We start from the raw sequence: 20044 nt of genomic DNA, 5'->3' as shown, positions 1-20044 counted from the left end.
CAGGTTGCCCTTTTTGCAGTCCCCTCATTATGCAGTCCCAAGGGATTAATGTTCAGAGGGGCCACACTTCTGCTGTTCCCACGCATGAGTTGTGTGCCCTACTCCTCTGTATTTCTTGGCCCAGTCACTGCTAATCCCTGTGAATGAATACCTCAAGGACCTGGCCAGGGTCTCATTTTTACCCTCAGCTTTGTCATAGCTCTGCTCTTCCCCTGCCGGGTCCCCTTATCAAAAGTGACAGACCAGATTAAGTTTCCTTCCTGAGCATTGTGGACCAGAGCAGCAAGGAGCCGCTGAGGTGGTGTAGCCCCCGCTGCACTGTGGAGATTGCCATCTGGGCCTGTCTCCTGCTCGCCTTCCTCCCCTCCTCCCTCCTCCTCCAGGGACAGGATTGGTCCTGCCAAGGAGACGGGCCTCCATCCCACAAGCATTCTGGCTGCTGCTCGGGGCTGGGAGCCTGCTGACAGCCACAGCGCTGGCCAGGGGCTGCCTGAGAGCCCCGCCGTCAGGTGGTGTGGTGGGTGCAGAGCAGCCTGGGATAGAGAGGACCCATTTCAGAAAGCCTCCCCTTCTCTGGCCATCTTTAAGCAAATTAATGCCTCCAAAGTATAGAAATTTGCATTTTTAAAGAGCTCATTGCCTTAAAAAAAGGAAATGCGTGTGGGCCAGGCTGTTCCCATGTGAACAGCTGCAGGGTGACAGGAAATCCCCGACACCAGCTGCGGCCAAGTAACCCAGTTCTTGTCCCATGCCAGGGCCCCAGTATGGAACGGTGGAGAGGGCCTGGATGGCGGTCATGTCTGAGGCAGAGCGGGTGAGCGAGCTGCACCTGGAAGTGAAGGCCTCGCTGATGAACGAGGACTTCGAGAAGATCAAGAACTGGCAGAAGGAGGCCTTTCACAAGCAGATGATGGGAGGCTTCAAGGAGACCAAGGAAGCGGAGGACGGCTTCCGGAAGGCCCAGAAGCCCTGGGCCAAGAAGCTGAAAGAGGTGCCTCCCTCCCGCAGGCCACTGCTGGCTTGACCTCTGTCCTGCTGGCCACCCCACCACCAGGGCTCTCTCCCGCCCACACTCCCAGGAGCTCGTGCTGCTGCCTTAGCCATGGGAGGCCACAGATGGTAGAGGAAAAGCCACCCCTCAGCCCAGAGTCTGAGTGACTGACATTTACCCAGATCGCAGACACGAGTGCTTTATGAACGTTCTTTAAATGTAATCCCTACCAGCCCGACTTGGAAACAGGCTCGGAACTGTATATTAGTGGTGGAGCTCAGGGGAGCTCTCACCCCCTAACAGTACTTCCCCGACCTGGGGAACTGTCTGCTAGAGAGACTGCTTCCTTTTGTATTAGTAGAAAGGAGTGACTTTTGTTATTCTTTTGCTTGGGTTTTTCTCCTAAATTTGCAAAGGGTACTGATATTCCATTCTCTAAAATGAGCAACCGGTCATGGAGTCTGTTCAGGCCCCTGCTAGCTGGAGGCCGACCTCGGCCACCCCAGCCTGCAGCTGTGCCCTGCACCCTGCTACAGCCTGGGCCCCCTCCCTGCTAGGCATGCCTCCTTCTCCACGTGGCTTTTCTCAGGAGCTGTGCTGCCTGCCCTCTCATAATTGTTCAGAAAATGCCTCCAGTCTCTGGGTTTTTACAGCCATCTTTCTTTTCCTTCTCACCCCTGGGCCCATTCACAGTGGAACTGTTTCCCCTCTCATAAGGCCGATGCTCCGAATGCCTCTTTCCCTCTAAAGTGAACCTAGGGCTCTGGAGCACACCAGGGACCCGCACTTTGACACCTCCGTGCGAGTGCGTGTGGAATCACGGGCGGCAGCATGTGCGCCCTCCTGCCCCCCAACACACACAGCCTGCTTACTCGAGATAGCCCCTTTGGAACTTCTCTGCCTGGCATGCGCTGGCCTTGGATAGCCATGCCTCCTCCCTGGTGCTCCATGTCCGCTCAGCTGACTTGCTCCAGCCATTTGTGAGTCTGTCGGCCCCCTGGTGTTCCTTGGCTCTTGCCTGCTTTCTTGGTGGTCCTGTTTCAGAAGTAGAGTGCATGGAGCCTGTGCCTCCTTGTGCCTTGGCTCAGCAACACACACATGCCCAAGTCTGTGTGACCTCTGGTGAGGATCCTGGACTTTCAGCAACGAGGCCTTCAGAACTCATTCTCCTTGTAGGTAGAAGCAGCAAAGAAAGCCCACCATGCAGCATGCAAGGAAGAGAAGCTGGCCATCTCCCGAGAGGCCAACAGCAAAGCAGATCCATCCCTCAACCCTGAACAGCTCAAGAAATTGCAAGACAAGGTAGAAAAATGCAAGCAAGATGTCCTGAAGGTAAATTGCGCTGTATCTGTCACATAGTAAACCTTTTGCAATTGCTTGGTTGACTGGGTGGGTGTAGAGTTAAACAGCAAGAAACACTTCCTTCCCTCTGGGTACTGACCTTACCTCCACTGTGGCGCCTGCCCCAGGCGAGGGGCAGAGCCAAATGCTAGGCAGGAGAGAAGGAGGTGCCCAGGGGGAGGGTGTATCTTGGAGCCCATAGGAAATTGAGGGCTGGGAGAGGGGTGGAGCTGTCCTGCATTCATGGCAGTGCCAGGCCCGAGAGAGCAGGGCAGAGGCTGTGGGAGCCTGGGCAGCAGGTAGTCTCCTTTGATGAGGAGACAGTCAGTGCCCAGGCAATTTGAAATCCTGGGCATGCTTTTGTTTCCCTGTAAAAGAAACTTGTGCCTCCAGGGGTGAGTGAGGAGATGACAGGAGATGATTTTGTAAAAGTGCTCTGTAAACTGAAGTGCCCCACAGATCCTGGGAGCAATTCTTCCTGGAAGGTCCCGGAATCACAGGAGTCTAAAAACTTGGCAACATGTTGTAATTTTGAAGTTTCTTGTAAGTGAGGGGCCGGCCCCTTGTCCATGCCCCCTCTCATCTGCTCTGCGGTGAGGAGCTGGCTGGAGGACGCCCTGCTGACAAGCTGCCTCAGGGGTCTGGCCAGACCTGGCTTTGCAGGAGCAGATGGGCTGGAGCTAGAGAGGGGCTGCGCTCCACAGACAGAACTGGAGGCTACACGGAGCAGCAGGAGTTGTGGGCTGATTCCCAGGCCTGCATCGAGCGTCACCATGCCCTGTGGATTGGGTAGTGGCACACGTGCATTGTGAGAGAGGCAGCCAAGGCCAGAGTTGAAGTCATGTTGCCCAGTGGCTCAGGAGCAGGGGTTTTGACCCCAGGGCCAGTGCCTTTCCACACTATTCCCCTGCTGGGGAGGAAGCGTGATCCTGGGAGAGTCCATCAAGTGTCAGAGTCCCTTTGGGGAGCAGCGCCTCTGGCCTCCATTGCTGGGGTGGGGCCAGGAATTAGGGGATTTTGAAGCACTCCAGGTACCTCCCTGTGGGATTTAATGAGGGACCTGGGCTTACATGCTGGATGTGGGGGGTGCCCCTAGGTTTTAAGTCAAAGACCAGGGTACGCTGGCACACGCCTGTAATCCCAGCGTCTTGGGAGGCTGAGATAGGAGGATCACAAATTCAGAACAAGCCTCAGCAATTTAACAAGGCCCTAAGCAACTTAGCGAGACCCTGTCTCTAAAAAAAATATGAAAAAGGGCTTGGGGATGAAACAACTCACCAGGCACCATGGTACACACCTGTAATCCCCATGGCTCTGGAGGCTGAGGCGGGAGGATCACGAGTTCAAAGCCAGGCTCAGCAATTTAGCAAGCCCCTAAGCCACTCAGTGAGACCCTGTCTCTAAATAAATACAAAATAGGGCTGGGGATGTGACTCAGGGATCCAGTGCCCTTGAGTTCAATCCCTGGTACCCTCCAGAAAGAAAAAAAGAGAGAGAGAGAGAAAGAAAGGAAGGAAGGAGGGAGGGAGAGAAAAGGAAAGAAGGCAAAGAAAGAAAGAGAAATAAAAGGGAAGGGGCCGGGAAGAAAGGAAGAAACAAGCCAAGGAGCGCTTCACCCTGGCCAGGATGGAACTAGGTGCGCTCGAGGGCGCCTGGAAGAAGACGAGCCTCTTCTTGTGGATCGGTTGTGGGGTGCCTTCATGTTTCACAGACACATCAAAGCCATGCTTCTGCAGAACAGAGGTGCAGTGTCTGTGGGGGTTTTCCTCCTGGGGCCTCCCCACCTCTGTTCTGCTAGTGATGTAGATGCCTTGGAGGTTCTTATAGCCTTTGAGTCCTGCGGAGAGCCCAGTTCCCCCGACCCTTGAAAACGTCAGCATTGACTGGTTGCACAAGGACTTGGGTTTGTGTAGCGGCCAGGCAGAGATTGCATTGGGCAGTGTCCATCAGAGAGGAAGCTCTTGCGTTTGGTGCCAGAATACTCCAGTGCCCCAGAGGGCGAGGGCTGCCTCTCCATGCAGTCAGTGAATATTCACTGGGAACTTCCTGCAAGCTCTGCCTGTAGGTCTCCTGAATAATAAGGACCCAGCTTAGCACAAGGGCTGCACTGGGGGAGAAGCGGGGCTCAGCACCATCAGCACAGCCTGGGGACAGGCCGAGTCCAGGGGTGGGAGCACCGACTGCACTCCAGGGGCTCCCAGGAAGCCACCTGTTTCTAGCTCCTGCCCCACAACCTGGGTGCTTGAGCCCACTGCCCTGCGTATCCTGTGTCTGAGCCGGGGCTCCACCCTGGGCTCCCTGGGCAGCGGGTGGAGGCAGAGCTGATGGAGACGGGGAATAACCACAGTGGCTGTGGAACTGTCTTCTTGCTGAGCATCCCCCAGCCCTGGCAGGGATGGCCTTCTCCTGTGCTCTTGGAGGACCCACACATGACCACCTTTGAGAGCTCAGAACAGAAATGAGGAACCACAGATGCCAGGAGAGGGGTCAGGGAGGAACAGGCCCCAGGGGATGGTGGGACCTCCCCCCAGAAGATGGGGAGAGGCTTCAAGAAGAGGGACCTCTGCTAGACATGGTGGTGCACACCTCTAATCCCAGCTACTGGGAGGCTGAGGCGGGAAGATTGCAAATTTGAGACGAGCCTGGGCAACTTAGACTCCATTTCAAATTTAAAAAGGGCTGGGGATGTAGCTTACAGGTAGACTACTCCTGGTTTCTCTTCGGAATACAGAGGGGTATCCCAGCCCCTGAATCAGCAAAGGATGACTGGGAAGGGAGCAGGATGGCCTAGGCTGGCAGAGCGACTCAGTGTCCTGGGGGAGCAGAGAAGGTGCCTCAGAGGCCTGCAGGCTTGGGAGGACTCGGTCCTTCCCCAGAAGGCCCCACACATGAACAAGGGAGACCAAAGCAACGTTCCCAGGTGGAGCCCCTGGCTACCCCCTTGTTTCTCAGGGTCTCATGGTGGAGAACCCTGCAGGAGAGAGATGGCCCCAGCCCGGCTATGCCTCCCTTCATGCCAGGGGGCTGCCACCAGAAAGCAAAATGCCCTGGCCAGCAGAGCAGTGGGCCAGCATGATGTGGTGGGGAGAGTGTGGAGTCTTTGTGGACGAAGCCACTCTCCCCAAACACCTGCCTGCCAGGCAGGAGCCTCACATGTTTTCTAGCTGTCCCTGGGTGCTCTTGAGATAGGGATGAAACCCCTTCTCAGGACCGTCTGGAAAAGAGCAGCAGTGTGGGGGACAAGGGATGAGACCTTGCAAATGCCTGCTTCACCACCTTTGCGCCTGTTGTTTGCACTCAGAACACTGTGAGGTGGGGAGTGTGCCCATTTTTTGCTAAGGAAAGTAAGGCTCCAGGAAAACAAAAGAGCTCTGGGGTTCAGCCCCAGCCCTCTGTGGCACTTAGAGCTGTGACTTTGTTTCTGTGGTGACTCACTGAGCCATTGCCGCTGGGCACCAGGGCCAAGGCTGCAGGGTGGCCCTTTCCAAAGGCAAAAAGGACAGGTGTGTGGCACGGGTGGCATCATGCACACTGAGCTCTGGAGTGACCCCTGCTTTGCCTGTGTCTGTCTGCCTGGGCCTCACTCCAGTGAGAAGCAGAGCAGGTGCACAGAAGCAGGGCGACTGGGACTTGAGCTTGAAATCCGTCTGAGAGCTCCTGCCCTTTGGGTTTGAAATCCTGGGGGCCTGAGAAGCTACCCAGCAGGTGGCATGAATGGAAAGGAAATGAACATCTTCTTGTGCCTGGGTTTTCATTTAGACCAAAGAGAAGTATGAGAAGGCCCTGAAGGAGCTGGACCAGAGCACTCCCCAGTACATGGAGAACATGGAGCAGGTGTTCGAGCAGTGCCAGCAGTTTGAGGAGAAGCGGCTGCGCTTCTTCCGGGAGGTTATGCTAGAGGTTCAGAAGCACCTGGACTTGTCAAATGTGGCTGGGTAAGTTTCCTTCTGCTGGAAAACACAGGGGAGTTGCTGGGGAGCGGAACTCGGGTGCCATGCTGCAGACCTGGGGGCAGTGTCAGCCAGAGGCCTCCCACTGCAGCCCTGAGCCCAGGGTCCCTCGTGCCAAGCCCCTCTGCAGCACTGCCAGCCAGCACCTTGCGCTTCTGGGCAGGAAGGGGCCATAGCTGGGATCAGCCGCAGCTGGGGGTCTGATTTTCCCCTGGACGTGAGTTCCATGTTTTCCAGACTGGGTGTCCCCTGTCTCTGGACAGGCTCATGCTGAGGTCCCTCATGAGGTCCTCTCACCCTTGCTGTCTACTCCCCTTCACAGGGGTCCTAGACCTCCTGGGGAGGCTCAGACCCCTCAAGGTTTGGTTCTGAACTGTGACACGGGATCTATGACGACTCTCCTGGGCCCTCCTTGTCTTTGGTCAGAACTCCAGACTTCCTGGGGCATTGAAAGAGTTCTACTTTCGTCATTCATCTAACAGAGCCATTAAGAGAGAAATCAGAGGTCAAGATCTGTTTATAGGAAATTATATTCTCCTTGTTATCTTCTTCATTTAAAAAAAAGAAAACAACAATTATTGTATAGCCAACCTGCCACCATGCAATTAATCTTCATGAACAGCCTTGAAAAGTACACAGCACTGTCCCTATCTTGTTGATAAGGACATGGTGGATAAGGGTTAAGTGACCTGTCAGGCCAGGGGAGTGGGTGTGTCCTTCTCTCTGCATGTGGGGTCACCCCTGCCTCATATGTGATTAACCTCAGACTGCAGCCAGGTGTGCGCATCTTGACTCCCTGTCTTCCAAGCCACTGGGTGAGGTGGCCAGTTGCATCCTAGGGCTGCTGTAACAGTTCCAAAATTTTGGTGGCTTGAAAACCGGAGATGTTTGTCACCTGACAGTTCTGGAGGCCAGAAGTCCAAAATCAAGGTGTAGGTTATGCCACACTTCCTCCAGGGCAGATCCTTCCCGTCTCTTCCAGCTCCTGGTGTCTGCCAGAAACCTTAGCTTCGTCAGCTTCTGACCACATCACTCTGGGCCTCCTGGTCTTCTCTCCATGCCTGTGTCATCATGTCACCTTCCTTCTGTATCTAGTCCAAATTCCTCCTTTGAAAAGAACACCAGTCTTGATTGATTGATTGATTGATTGTGCTGGGAATTGAACTCAAGGGCACTTGACCACTGAGCCACATCTCCAACCCAATTTTGTATTTTATTTAGAGACAGGGTCTCACTGAGTTACTGAGGTGACTTTGAACTCGCATTCCCCCTGCCACTGCCCCCTAAGCAGCTGGGATTACAGGTGTGGCCGCCAAGCCCAGCCCTTATTGGGGGTCTTAATGTTCTCGTTTGAACTTGCTTACATCTATTAAGACCCTGTTTTCAATCAGGTCAAATTTAGAGATCCTGGGTCTAGGACTCCAGTGTGTCTTTACTAGAGGACAAACTCAATCCTTAACAGAGGGCGACATGCCTGCTTAACAGAGGAAATGAAGGCCCAGAGAAGGGGACTGACTTGCCAGCGATGCAGATTATGAGTGAAAATACCAGGTCCAGCCCTGACCCTGGCTCTTGCTTCCTGGAGTGACCAGAGCAAGGCCCTATGGTGCAGTGGGCATGTCCTGCCTCTCAAGCGGCCTTCAGACTGGACTGCCTTTGCACTCTGCTAACCACCAGCTTTCTGAGGGCCATGGGGGAGGGGGCTTTTGGCACTCTCCAGTTGCTGCTCCCTCCCCTCAATGTGCCCCAGTGCAACTGCACAGTGGTGCCCGCACAGCCCATGAGTGCCATCTGACCCGGAGCAAAGCTCACTGCCTGCCTTCTGCTCTGATCCGCCATCATTTGTTGGAAGCAAGCTGTGGTGGGTGGTTGTCCCCATCTGTGCATGGGACAGCCAGCAGCCTTCGCCTACCAGGGAGGGCACTCCTGACCACTGGGAGATCGACTCATGCTGGCTACGAGACCTGGGGGCCTGCTGCAGCTGGCACTGGGTGGGGGAGTGGTGGCCGGCCCCATGTCCCACAGCACCGTGCTGCTTTCTCTGATTTAGCTACAAAACCATTTACCGGGACTTGGAACAGACCATCAAAGCTGCTGATGCAGTGGAGGACCTGAGGTGGTTCCGAGCCAATCACGGGCCTGGCATGGCCATGAACTGGCCACAGTTTGAGGTAAGAGGAGGCTGCATTACCCCATCCTCCCAGGAGGGGACCTGGACCCATGGCCAGACTCTGTCAGCATTACTCTTGGTTATTAGACAGTCTTCTTGGGTGGCTATGGTACGGACCAGGTTTGGTCCCAGGTGCCACAGGCAATACTGAAGGCCTTCTGAGTCTCTAGGGATGGTGCAAGGTAGGGTCATTGAGTGTCACTTGCTGATCACTGGCACTCCCTTCCTGCTGCTATTCCCACAGCTGCAAGGACACACGGGACCTCCTGTCCTGCCCCTTCCTCCAGGGTTGGCTGAGAGAGCAGCAGCCACAGTGTCCCCTGCCCTCCCTGCAGTGGGCACCCTCCCTCTCCTAGCCTCCCATCTGTGGGCTGAGCCTTCCAGGGTCTTCACATCACAAACCCCAGGGCCTGGGGAACTTGGGTGATGGTAGCATAGAAGGCAGTGGCCAGAAGTCCTACCACCCTGTTCCCTGAAAGAGGGCGGGCCCCTCCTTGTGGCAGGCCTAGCCCATGGTGTCAGCCACGTCCCTGTGCGCTGGGGAGGCTCTCTGACTCGCTTGGCTCCTGCCTCGCTGTGTTGCAGCCGTGGGGTGAGCGAGCCACTTGCCCTCGTGTGGCTCAGTTTCCTGAATGTGAAATGGGAATGACAACCTGGGGTGGTGGGGCGGTGACTTGGTCCTGCTGGGTTATGGGCTCGACTCTGGTCCCTGAATGTTGGCACTGGAGAATGCCAAAAGCCACCTCCCCCATGGCCCTTGGAAAAGCCAGGGCCACCACACACGGTCCCTTCTCAGTCTGCACTAGGGTCCGATCTCACCCTATGCTTCTGTTCTCTGGACTTTCACACGGTATCTCCAAGTGCCAGGGTGGGGCCCCTGGGGCTGAGCTCTTCCCACCTGCCCAGCAGAGGCTGCAGAGCAGGCTGTGCCCCTTCTAGGAGGCTTTGGGGTTAGTAGGGGCCAGCCCTCGAGTGCAGGTGGCCCTGGAGGGGACAGGCAGCCTCCCCTCCCCTGGCAGCCCCCTGGGAGGAAGTATGAGCTGGAGTCTGTGCACTGTTTGGCATTCAGCCCACAGTGGTGCTGCTCCTCCAGTGGCCTGGGACACTGTTGTTGGAAGCAACAACAGTGGGATTCTTCTGTGTCCCTCAGAGATGCCCGTTAATATCAAGAGGGGAACTGAGGGAGGAATATCTGACAGACTGTCTCCCTGGAGAGGTGTCCTGGCCAGAGCCTATGGGTTCCCTGTCCCCATGCTTGCTGGGCACACATCTGCCACTGGCACCAGACTGCTTTTCTTTTCTCTAATGAAGTTATTTGCTTTTGCTTTTCATGCCACCAGGATGAAGTAAGTCTGATTTATGACTAACTCATGGCTTGCCCAACCCCCTGTGGTGTGTCTCACCCAGCTCGACCCTGGGGGTGGGGGGTGCCCCAGCTCTGTGGCAGAACAATTGATGCCCCTTTGTGTCAGGGCTGTTAGCTGCTGGCCCTCTTTCCAAAATCACTTGATGCCAATCCCATCAGCCTTTGGAAGCCACCCAGGCAAGATGGGCTTATATTCAGAGGTCTCTGTAAGGAACAGTGAGGTTCCAGCTGAGCATTTGGTTAGGAGAGTATTTAATAAACATGGCAATCTGGATTTGAATCCGGCCATGTCTGCTCCCTACTCTGCGGATACATCAGGAGTGGGCTTTGGGGACCTGCGTGGCCTTAGCCCACTGGGCTGCCCCCTTTGTTGTGCCGTAGTCAGCCTTGGTCTTGTTTGCAGCATAGGGTTGAATGTCCCCACTTGGCAGGGTTGCTCAGACCTCTGCAGAAGTTAGTGTGTAAGTGGGAAGGGTCCTCGGCACCTCAGGACAAGGCCATGTGTCCCAGTCAGGTCCCCAGAGCACTGGCTCCCTGTCTACTTCCCTGGGAGGCTTGGGACACCTGGCGAGGCAGACCAGAAGCTGAAAGAATGGTGCAGGAAGGAGTGGGAAGTGCCGGGGCTGGGTACTCGAGTCAGCCCTGGTTCTGTCTGCACCCCACACCCGTGTCGGGACAAGTGTGCTCCTCCCAGGAGGTGGGCTAGGCCCTGTGGTTATAGGGTGCCGACCTCCAAGCCCTGTAAACAGTAAGGATGGGCTCAGGTCACTTGGCCCACAGGTGGGTGCTGGGGAGCCCGAGGTCACAAGGGAGGCTGGCAGCCTTGATGGCAGATGTCACTGATCCATAGGGCTGATCACGGTCCTGCTAGATAGATGTTTAGACCTCTGACTGGTTCTCTCCCTGACCCCTGATGCCCAGGAGTGGTCTGCAGATCTGAATCGAACTCTCAGCCGGAGGGAGAAGAAGAAGGCCGCTGATGGCATCACCCTGACAGGCATCAACCAGACAGGCGACCAGTCTATGCAGAGCAAGCCCAGCAGGTGAGTGCCAGGAATGGGCTCAGTCCACAAGAGGCCACCTGTTGGAGGGATCTCCTGGGCCATCTGCCTGGTCCCTCAGTGGCACCAGCTTGTTCAGCTGAAGGAGTCCTTGGTGGTAGAGGGACCCTAGAGGAAGGGTCCTCCACCCCCAGACATCTTTCCTGAAGCACCCCCCCGGCTCCTGAGGACTGGGCAGTGTCTCAATAAGGTTGTCTTGCTGCCTGGTGCTGGAGCTGCTAAAAGTTCACAGAGAAGGGCTGGGCATTCATGTCCCCAGGGAACGGCCCTATGTGGACGTGGCAGGTAGAGGTAGCGCATGCTGGAGTCCTCCAGCAGGTCAGGTGCTGTCAGGGTGGATGTTTCCTTCCCACACTCTGTACAGGTGCCAGTTGAGGGAGTGGCAGGGGACCCTCTAGTGTCCCCTTTTTAAACTACCTTCTTATTGACAACATTGATTATACTTGGGTCAAGTTTTTTCTAAAAATTAGTTGTTTAGGCCAGGTGCTGTGGCCTGTAATCCCAGTGCCCATAAGGCCAAGGCAGGAGGATCATGAGTTCAAAGCCAGCCTCAGCAAAAGTGAGGCGATAAGCAACTCAGCGAAACCCTGTCTCTAAAAAATAAAAATAAAAAGGGGCTGGGGATGGGGCTCAGTGGTTGAGTGACCCTGGGTTCAATCCCAGTATCAAAAAGAAAGAAAGAGAGTTTGCTGCACAGTTGTTAGATGCTTCTGGAAAGCGAGTGTGCTGTAGAAGGCCTATTGCAGGACTTGCCCAGAGGCCGCTCTGTAACACTTAGTTACCTTGTGACTGGGTCTTCCCAGGAAGACTCAGCCAGGCACGTGGCCTGCCTGTCGCCCTGGGCACTGCGCCCACAGGCTCCCAGCAGATGTGGCTGGTCTTCGCACAGCCGCTGTGCACGTGGTCTGGGCAGATGGGCTCGGCAGTGAGCACTGGCTAGAGAGCAGGCCGGCCCTGTGTGCTGGGGCAGAGGGTAGGAAGGAGGCCCGCAGGCTCCTGGCTGGCCAGAGACACTGTACCAATGTGGGTGCTGGCGTCAAGCCCCCAGAAGAGTCTGCAGAGAAAGGTGCCAAGGAGAGCCACCGTCCCGTGGTCTCACCCCATGCTCCATGCCAGGCTGGACCCCATGAGGCAGTGGCTGCCATTCAGGCCGTTCGGTGGCATCCAAGTTATTTCCTTGCCTCCTTTCCCAGCTGTGGGATGATGGACGCTCAGATGCATTCCTGTTCCCCAAAGCAGTGTTGCCCAGGAGAGGGCAGGACGTCAGCCCAGAGTTATTTGGTGGGCATCCACTGCCTGGTTTTTTTTTTTTTTTTTTTTTTTTTTTTTTTTTTAAGTTGAATTTCTTTTAGTCCTAGATGGACACAATACCCTTGTTTTATTTATTTATTTTTATGTGGTGCGGAGGATGGAACCCAGGGCCTCGCACTTGCTGGGCAAGCGCTCTACTGCTGAGCCCCAGCCCAGCCCTCAGACTTCTTTCTTAACTGTTGTCCCCTCGCCCACCCCACCCAGTGCTTAGCACCCTGCAGCCTCTTCATCTCATCCCCCTCACTTCCAGTCTCTCTGGTCCCCACGCTGGGCCTGTCACACAGAAGAGCAGATAGAGTTGTGAGAGCGGATCGTCTCCCACAACACTAGAGAGACCCTTCGCGCTTCCTGGAAAGGGTTGCAGAGGAGCCTTTGGTCCTGGCTCTGGAAGCTCCAGCCCCAGGAGAACCAGGAAGCTGCCGCTAAGCCTTTTAGTAGTAAAAGGAAGAGGCCTCTGAAAAGTTCTGACCACACAGCACGCAGAGCTCAGGGACCATCGGTGTGATCTGGGGCTGGAGAGCTCAGAATGGCCCCTGCCAGGCTGTCATCCTCCCAGGAAGGCCCACTGACTCTGCCCCGTTGGATTGGCCCCATGTGGGAACAGGGGGAGGGGAAGAATGTGGAGAAGCCCCGAGCCAAGAGCAAGTCAGATGCCAGCTGTGGCCCATTGCCCCCCACCCCTAGGGCCTCTGTGCACATCGATGCCTCCAGGTGGAAGGAAGGAAGGTGGGCAGCTGGTTGTCTCTAGACTCTTGAAATGTTTTGAACAGCTGAGGTTTGACCGCGTGTTTTGCTAAAATAACCATTTTTGTCCACGTGACATATTCCTCCTCCTCTGTACGAGGAACTAGTTTGTCCTGGAAGGGCTGCGCTGTGATCCTGCCGCTGGGAGTCATCAGGACCCTTGGCGGGCCCCAGCTGGGGTCCCTGAAAGCTCTGTCTCTCCCCATAGCAACCTTAGTGTCCTGAACAACCCCGCCCAGTCTGCGCAGTCACAGTCCAGCTACAACCCCTTTGAGGACGAGGACGACACGGGCAGCACCGTCAGTGAGAAGGAGGACACTAAGGCCAAAAAGTTGGTGAACACACATCTCCCTTTGGTCTCCGCCTCGCTCGCTCTGTCTCCCTTTCTCTCTGTCAAGGTTCTCTCGGGGTCTCGGCCGCTCGGCACTCCAGCAATGCATGAGGCCTGCAGGAGGTGGGCGCCTGCCACTCTGCACGCCAGGCCCCTGCTGGCCATGGACAGTTTCTGGCTTCTCCACTTCTGGGGAGGGCACAGCTAACGCTCTTTGGTTGCTTTTTCTCATCCTGCATTAACCCTTCAAGGCCCTGGCACCACTGCCACAGGAACACAGGGTGTGCTGGGGACCTGCTGGAACAGGCCCAAGTCTGCCTCTGCAGCCACTGATGTGGGGCGTCTCTGGCCCCACTGTTGGGGGCTCAGGACGAGTGCGAAGGGCATGAATTCTCACAGGGATCTGGCTCCACCCAGGCTAGTAGGCCAGAGGGAGCTGTGTCCCCTCAGGAGCCCTCAGCCCAAGGGGCAGAGGCCCTGGGTGGGGGCCTCAGTCCTTTGCCATCCCCATGCTGAGGGCCCTGTGGCCACCTCTATGTTACAGCGTGAGCAGCTATGAGAAGACCCAGAGCTACCCCACTGACTGGTCCGATGACGAGTCCAACAACCCCTTCTCTTCCACGGATGCCAACGGGGACTCCAACCCATTCGACGAGGACACCACCTCAGGGACAGAAGTGCGAGTCCGGGCGCTCTATGACTACGAGGGTCAGGAGCACGACGAGCTGAGCTTCAAGGCCGGTGGGTGCTGGTCCTCCCTGCGGCCTCCCCTCCGTCCCCGCTGGGTGCGGATCCTCCCTGCGGCCTCCCCTCTGTCCCTGCTGGGTGCCAAAACTCAGAAGACAGCCAGGTGCCTTCGTGTCTCTCCCAGGAGGCCCACCCTTGTTGGCCACTGGCTAGTCATGCCGGACCTGCTACTGGCCTGAGCAGCAGGCCTCGCTCCCTCTGCGCAACACAGCAGCCCCACAGGCCCTGAGGGAAGCCTCGTCTCCCCAGGTCCCAGCTGCCAGGCTTTGCCCAAAACCCAAAGGGGTCTCCGACCCCATCATCACCCCTCTGCAGCCATGGTGCGTGCTCCTCGCCATGGGCAGTCGGGCCCTGTTCGCGTGTGCTCTGCTGCACGTTTTCCATCCTGCTCTCTTTAATGCTGGCAGCATTTCACCAAAATGGGCCTGGGTTTGGTGAGCACTCCCTCAGATCCCGCCCTGGAGGTTCCTTCCCTTGCCCTACACCTCCCTACAGCCAGAGCCACCCCTCCAAGAAGAGGGAGGCCAGGCTGGAGCTCAGCAGCAGGGCGGGGTGGGTGCCTGTCCCCTCCCCTAACAGCCAGGCTCCTGACCCTCCTTCCTCGGGGCGCTCAGTAAGGCCAGCCAGCTGCCCCAAACACCTGTGCCCAGCACTGGTCATAGGCATCTCTGGCCTGCTGTAGATTTTTCTTTCCTGTGGTGCTGGGAACCTAACCCAGGTCCTGCACGTGTTAGTCAAGTGTTCTACCAGGTAGTCGTGTGCCTGGCCCTAGAAGTGTTTTATGTACCTTTAAGCCATCTTCATCCACTTTTCTGATTTCAGGGATCCTTGTGGTCACTCACTACTGTGTTGATTTATTTACTTTTAACTTCTAATCATTTTTGCATCGTACGTATTGGACTTGGCAGCAATTTCATAGATTTCAAATGTGTCCTCCAGGTGTGAGTAAATTGTCAAAAAAGAAACGCTGATGGGAATGAGTGTTCTCTAGCCACCAGCCGCACTCCTTCGCTTTCCTGCCCGTCTCTTGTGGTTTTGCTTTTTTTAACCTTGGAAAGCAGTGCCCAACCGGTGCCGCTCCTCCTGTGTCCACAGCAGGCTGAGCTCCCTCTCTGGACGTGGTGCTCACAGAGCCCTACCTGGGTTTTGTCCGCCCCGTGCAGCATCACCCGCCAGCAGCCTCTGCACGGACATGGGGAGCAGCTGGAGCTGGGCATCTACCTCTAAGTGCAACCGCTGTGAGGGCCGGACCGTAGGCCGGAGGGGCAGGGGAAGCTGGCAGCTCATTGTGGACACAGACACACGTGTTTCCAGCCAGCACCAGCCTCACTACCTCCCGGGCCCTGCGTGTTGAGTGCATGGGCGCATGGCACCTTCCCTCTGCAGACAGCAGATACCCCGAGAACAGGAGCTGCACACAACGGCAGACGGCAGCCCCGGCTTGAGCTTTCCATCCACTGCTTGCAACTGAGGACACCTGGGGTCCAGGCTGCTCTGCTTGCCCTAGCTGGCAAACATGGGACCTGGGACCCTGCCCCAGTGGCCACCTCCCATCCCAGCTCCCATCGCCACACCATGGACCTTATTCCCCATCTCTCTGAGCTGGGCTCTGTCCATCTCTCTCATCTCTGTGTCTCTCCCTCCAGCAAGGCTGGGCCTGGAGCTGGGGCGTCTTCAGGTTGGAATAAACAAAAGATAAGTGAAACCCCACTAATGCACAGAGCCACAGGGAGGTTCCAGAATGAAGCCTGTGACTTCCATCTCAGCATGTAGAGGAGGATTGACAGATGTCATCTTGCACAAGCCAGGTGCTAGGGAGGGAATGACAGGTCTGAGTCATACATGATCTCTGGCCTCCCATAACCTGGAGAGTGGCAAGGACAGCGAGACCCAGAGACCATGGCCTCAAGAGCTAGTTGAGATAGGAAGAGCTGACTGTCTGGGATTCAGGAAGGGATGCAGCATTGAGAGCCTGGACTGTGAGGAACAGGGGACTGGCAGGAAGGCAGAGGCCAGGCTGGTAGTATTCGGCTCTGCAGCATCTTTGGGGATTATTATAGCAACTGAGAGCCGGGTGCTGCAGGGTCACTATGTGAGAGCTGTTTTCTTTAGATCCTGGGCTCCTGGGACTAAAGAAACATTAGAGAAATAACCAGGCCCACTGCCCCTCCACCCAGAAGCACCCCTCACAAGCTCTCCTGCAGCCAGCATCAGGTCAGTGTCACCCACCCTCTAAGACCACTCCCTCTTTGTTTTGCAGGAGATGAGCTGACCAAGATAGAGGACGAGGATGAGCAGGGCTGGTGCAAAGGACGCTTGGACAGCGGGCAAGTTGGCCTGTACCCAGCCAACTACGTCGAGGCCATCCAGTGACAGGCTGTGAGCAGGCTGGTGGAGGAATGGAAATGGTTGGCCCTGAGCTCCGCTAGCCTAGGCCTAGAAAGCAGCACCTCGGGTGCCCCAGCAGCCATGTGGCATCCACTCCACCTGCAAAAGATGGTTTCTTGGCCTCCTGGTGTCCTTTGAAGGCAGACAAGCTGATCGTTTCCCCTGGGACTCAGCCCCTTTCCAAGTGCATCTGGGGAGGACTGGGCACAGGCAGATGCAGCATGGAGAGCCAGGCCCCTCCCTGCCCGCTAGCTCTGTTGGCTTATCATGGATCTGTCTATTCTTGACCTCGTCTCCTCCAAGTCAATGGTGGTTACACTGATTCTTGTTCCATTGATTATTTTCCCTGATGAGTCCCATACCTGTAAGTTTAATGAACAAACTTACATGCCAATTTCTGAGTAAAGATTTTGAGGTTTTTAATTTAAAGGCTATGTACAGTTATACTTTTTTATACACCTGTTCTTCCATTCATTTGTACATAAGTGATGGTGAGACTGAGCCACACCGTTCTGTTCTCAAGGACACAGTACCTCCATTTCCATGCCGTGCTGCTCATCAGCCAGACCTCTTCCTGGGCAGGTGCAGGACTACAGTCCTGCGACAGGGAGTGCCCTTGGCAGAGACCTGGCAGAAAGGTGGGGGGCATGCATGGTGAGGTTTCAATACAGAGTGCGCACTGCAGAGAGAACCTTTTGAAGAACTCCCCAGAGTCGCCATATTTAAAAATTATTTTCATTCTGTTGCTTAAAACTTTACTCTTGTACAAATTAACATTCTATCAGTGATTGGGAAGGTTAAAACATTAAAAGGTTAGCTTTTCAGGCAGATGCATCTGTAGATTAAGATGCTTTATATTGGACTGCCATGTCTTGCTCTATATCTGTATATATTATTTGATATTCAGAGAATCTAAAGAGTTCACCTAGTGTTTAAATGAGATTTAATAGCTTCTGAATGTGGGTGTCATTGTAAACTGCTTGAAGCCTGAGGTGACCACCTGGGGTGTGGCTGACTGGCTGGCTGGACCTCCCCTGGACTCTGAGGCAGCCCTGGCCTCTGACTGAGGCTGTCCTCACTGGCCAATTGTGACTCCAGCGCCTTGACAGGCCCCAATTCCAGCTCCCCGCAGGGCACTGTGCAGGCTCCACCACAGAGCCGGTTGGACTTGCAGGCTGTGCAGTCCTGTGTGTGCCTCAGGAGCTAAGGGAGGCTGGGTCTCACCCAGTGCACAGGTCCCTTCGAAGTCCCAGTGGTGGGCGTAGGGGAAGTTCAGGAGGGCCTTGGTCTTGCTGCCTGAGCGGCCCAGCAAGCTGTGCACTTGCTCAGTGTTCACAGCCAGCGCGGGTCTTGCTTGGAAAGGGGGTGCATCTGTGTGTCACGCAGCTTCCCAGCAGAAACCCTTGTGCCTGTGCTGCAGAGTTACCAAAAACTGTTGTCTTTGATTTTTAGGCGTTCCTTTGAATGTACAGTATTTTAGAGCAAAATCAATAAACAGTCGATCTCATGCTTCCCAGAGGCCTCTGCTGCGCATCTACCTCCCGCTTGCGTCAGTGGTTTTCCCAGGGTCATTGGCTTTGGAACTGGACCAGATCTAGGGCACAGGGCCTCTGCCCAGGGGGTGTCCCACTGCCCCCCACAAACCAGAGGTTGGGGTGGGCATCTGCCTAGCGTTTACCTCTCCACAGGCCCTCACAGCAGCAAGGCCAGTGATCACTCGCCCCCCCCCCCCACAGCTGTCCTCAGAACATCTTTTCCTGAGCACCTACTGTGAATTGGTCCTTGTGCTCCACTTTGTATTTATATCGCCTGCAAACAAGTCCTCAAACAGCCCCATGGGTGAGACTGAGTCCCTGTTCCCGTTTTACAGAGGAACAGCAGAAGCTCCCAGAACCAGATCTGCCCCAGGAGGGCTGAGGTGCTCAGCAAAACCCCAGGGCCCACCCTTCCACTGGGCTGGGCAGAGTGAGGAGTGGGCTGACCTGGGCAGCACCTACCGATGTGAAGTGGGGCAGGGGAGGGGGGAGGGTCGCCACAGCCACACTCGCCAAGCCCTGCGAGGCTGCCCAGCCAAACACCCCTCTGGCCATGGGGCTCTCCCAGAGGAGCCACCTAAAGGGGGGCAGCAGGTGGCACCTCTGTTCCGAGCTAGACCCATTCTTACGGCCACCCCACCGCGCAGGGACATGTGGTGCTGCCTAGGCCTACTGCCCTGTCCTGCTCTGCTCTTAGGGGCAAACTTGGGAAGCCCACCTCTTCTCCGGGCCTCTGTTCCCAGGCAGAAGGATGTTGGCCTTCCCCCTTGGAGGGTTTGGGTAAGGGGGAGTCCACAGGCACTCAGGAGGCATCATTGTCCTAATTCTGAGGGGCACTCAGATGGGGGCTGGGACTCTGCCATCCCTGATTGGCCTTCCCACCACCTCCATGTGGAGCTGCTATGTTCTCCTGGCTCCTCCTTGTTCTGCCTCCCACAGCCACCCACAGCCACCATCGGAGCTCCACACTGCATTTGGGGGAGTGTCAGGGCCCCAACCTGCTCCTGAGCAGGAGCTTGGTTCAGGTGGCGGGAAGTGTTCCTTCCTCTTCCTCCCAGCCGCACCTCCCCACCACCTCCCACCATAATGCAGACCGAGCCTGGGGACCCAGGCAGGGACCTGACTGCTACACCTGAGATAAAGTGCTGCGTTTTTGCAGACAGGAGAGGACTGCCTCTGACCCAGGCTTTGGGACAGGGCCCTGAGCCACCGAAACACATGGAAGGCCTCTAGTCACCTGGCCTGGTCTTCTCTGAGCAGGCTATGGGTGGGGCTGGGCTACACCAAGGCCCTGGGCGCTGGGACAGCCCGTCAGGGCAGGGATGGGCGAAGTGGGGAAGTGTTGAAAGCCACAGCGAAGCGGCCCCAGCAAACTTCCAGCTGATTGGCTCCTCTGCGGTGATGCTCATTGGGTTGTTTTCCCGCCCTTTTAGACCATAGAGCTGCTCATTGGGGGACTCTTTTGGCTCCGCCCATGCGACCCAGCCAATCGGCCTCAAGAGAGGGAGGAGTGGGGGTTGAGAGGCTCGCTGGAAGCCGGTGGTGGCTGTTGGGCTCTGAGGGAATTCCTGAAGAGCTCCTGTGGTGCTGCGTGTGTGTTCTAAAAATAAAGTTCGTTTCTGCTTGATAAGTGGCTCATGAATTGTGCCCAGCCAGGCTGCAGCATTTGGTGGCTCACATGGGGAACGACTGAGGGTAAGTGATAAGGTAAACTGCTCGCCCCTGAGGGCAGGGCAAGAGGATGGGGAGCCATTTTAAGATTCTTCTTTTCGTTTTGTTTCGCTTTTGTTTTTAAGTTGCCTGTCCCTGGAGATGAGTGAGACGGAAGAAAAACCGCTCACATCTGAGGAAAAACTATTTGTGTCTGAGAAACAGATAGGGAGCAAGGACGGATGGACATTTCAGGAGGATAGAAAGGCTGATATAATGAATTTTTGTTCTATTTTTGTTTCATTCTGTTTCAGTTTTGTTTGGTGTTATCTTGTTGGGTTGTGTTATCTTTATAGTAGAAATACGGGATCAGAAATTAGTAAAAAACAAACCGAAAGAGTGTTAAGTAAATTGTTAGAGGAAGGAGGCACCCCAGTAAAACCAAGAGCAGTCAGGGCA

The 20044-nt window shown here is 55.7% G+C and overlaps 1 protein-coding gene across 3 annotated transcripts in view; it reads left to right on the top strand.

Moving 5' to 3' along the window:
* The window catches only part of Pacsin2 (protein kinase C and casein kinase substrate in neurons 2), a 109823-nt gene extending 91907 nt beyond the window's left edge, over positions 1-17916 (top strand). For all 3 annotated transcript variants that reach the window (XM_076855413.1, XM_076855414.2, XM_076855412.2), the window contains exons 4-11: positions 756-991; positions 2168-2323; positions 6092-6267; positions 8333-8453; positions 10740-10861; positions 13143-13265; positions 13810-14006; positions 16273-17916. In XM_076855413.1, coding sequence (XP_076711528.1) covers positions 756-991; positions 2168-2323; positions 6092-6267; positions 8333-8453; positions 10740-10861; positions 13143-13265; positions 13810-14006; positions 16273-16385 — 1244 coding nt within the window. In that variant the 3' untranslated portion in view covers positions 16386-17916. The remainder of the gene's footprint in view (positions 1-755; positions 992-2167; positions 2324-6091; positions 6268-8332; positions 8454-10739; positions 10862-13142; positions 13266-13809; positions 14007-16272) is intronic.
* The last annotated feature ends 2128 nt before the right edge of the window (positions 17917-20044 follow it).

This window comes from Callospermophilus lateralis, chromosome 4 (genome assembly GCF_048772815.1).
Source record: "Callospermophilus lateralis isolate mCalLat2 chromosome 4, mCalLat2.hap1, whole genome shotgun sequence".
NCBI lineage: Eukaryota > Metazoa > Chordata > Mammalia > Rodentia > Sciuridae > Callospermophilus > Callospermophilus lateralis.
This window is presented reverse-complemented; position numbering and strand designations above follow the sequence as displayed.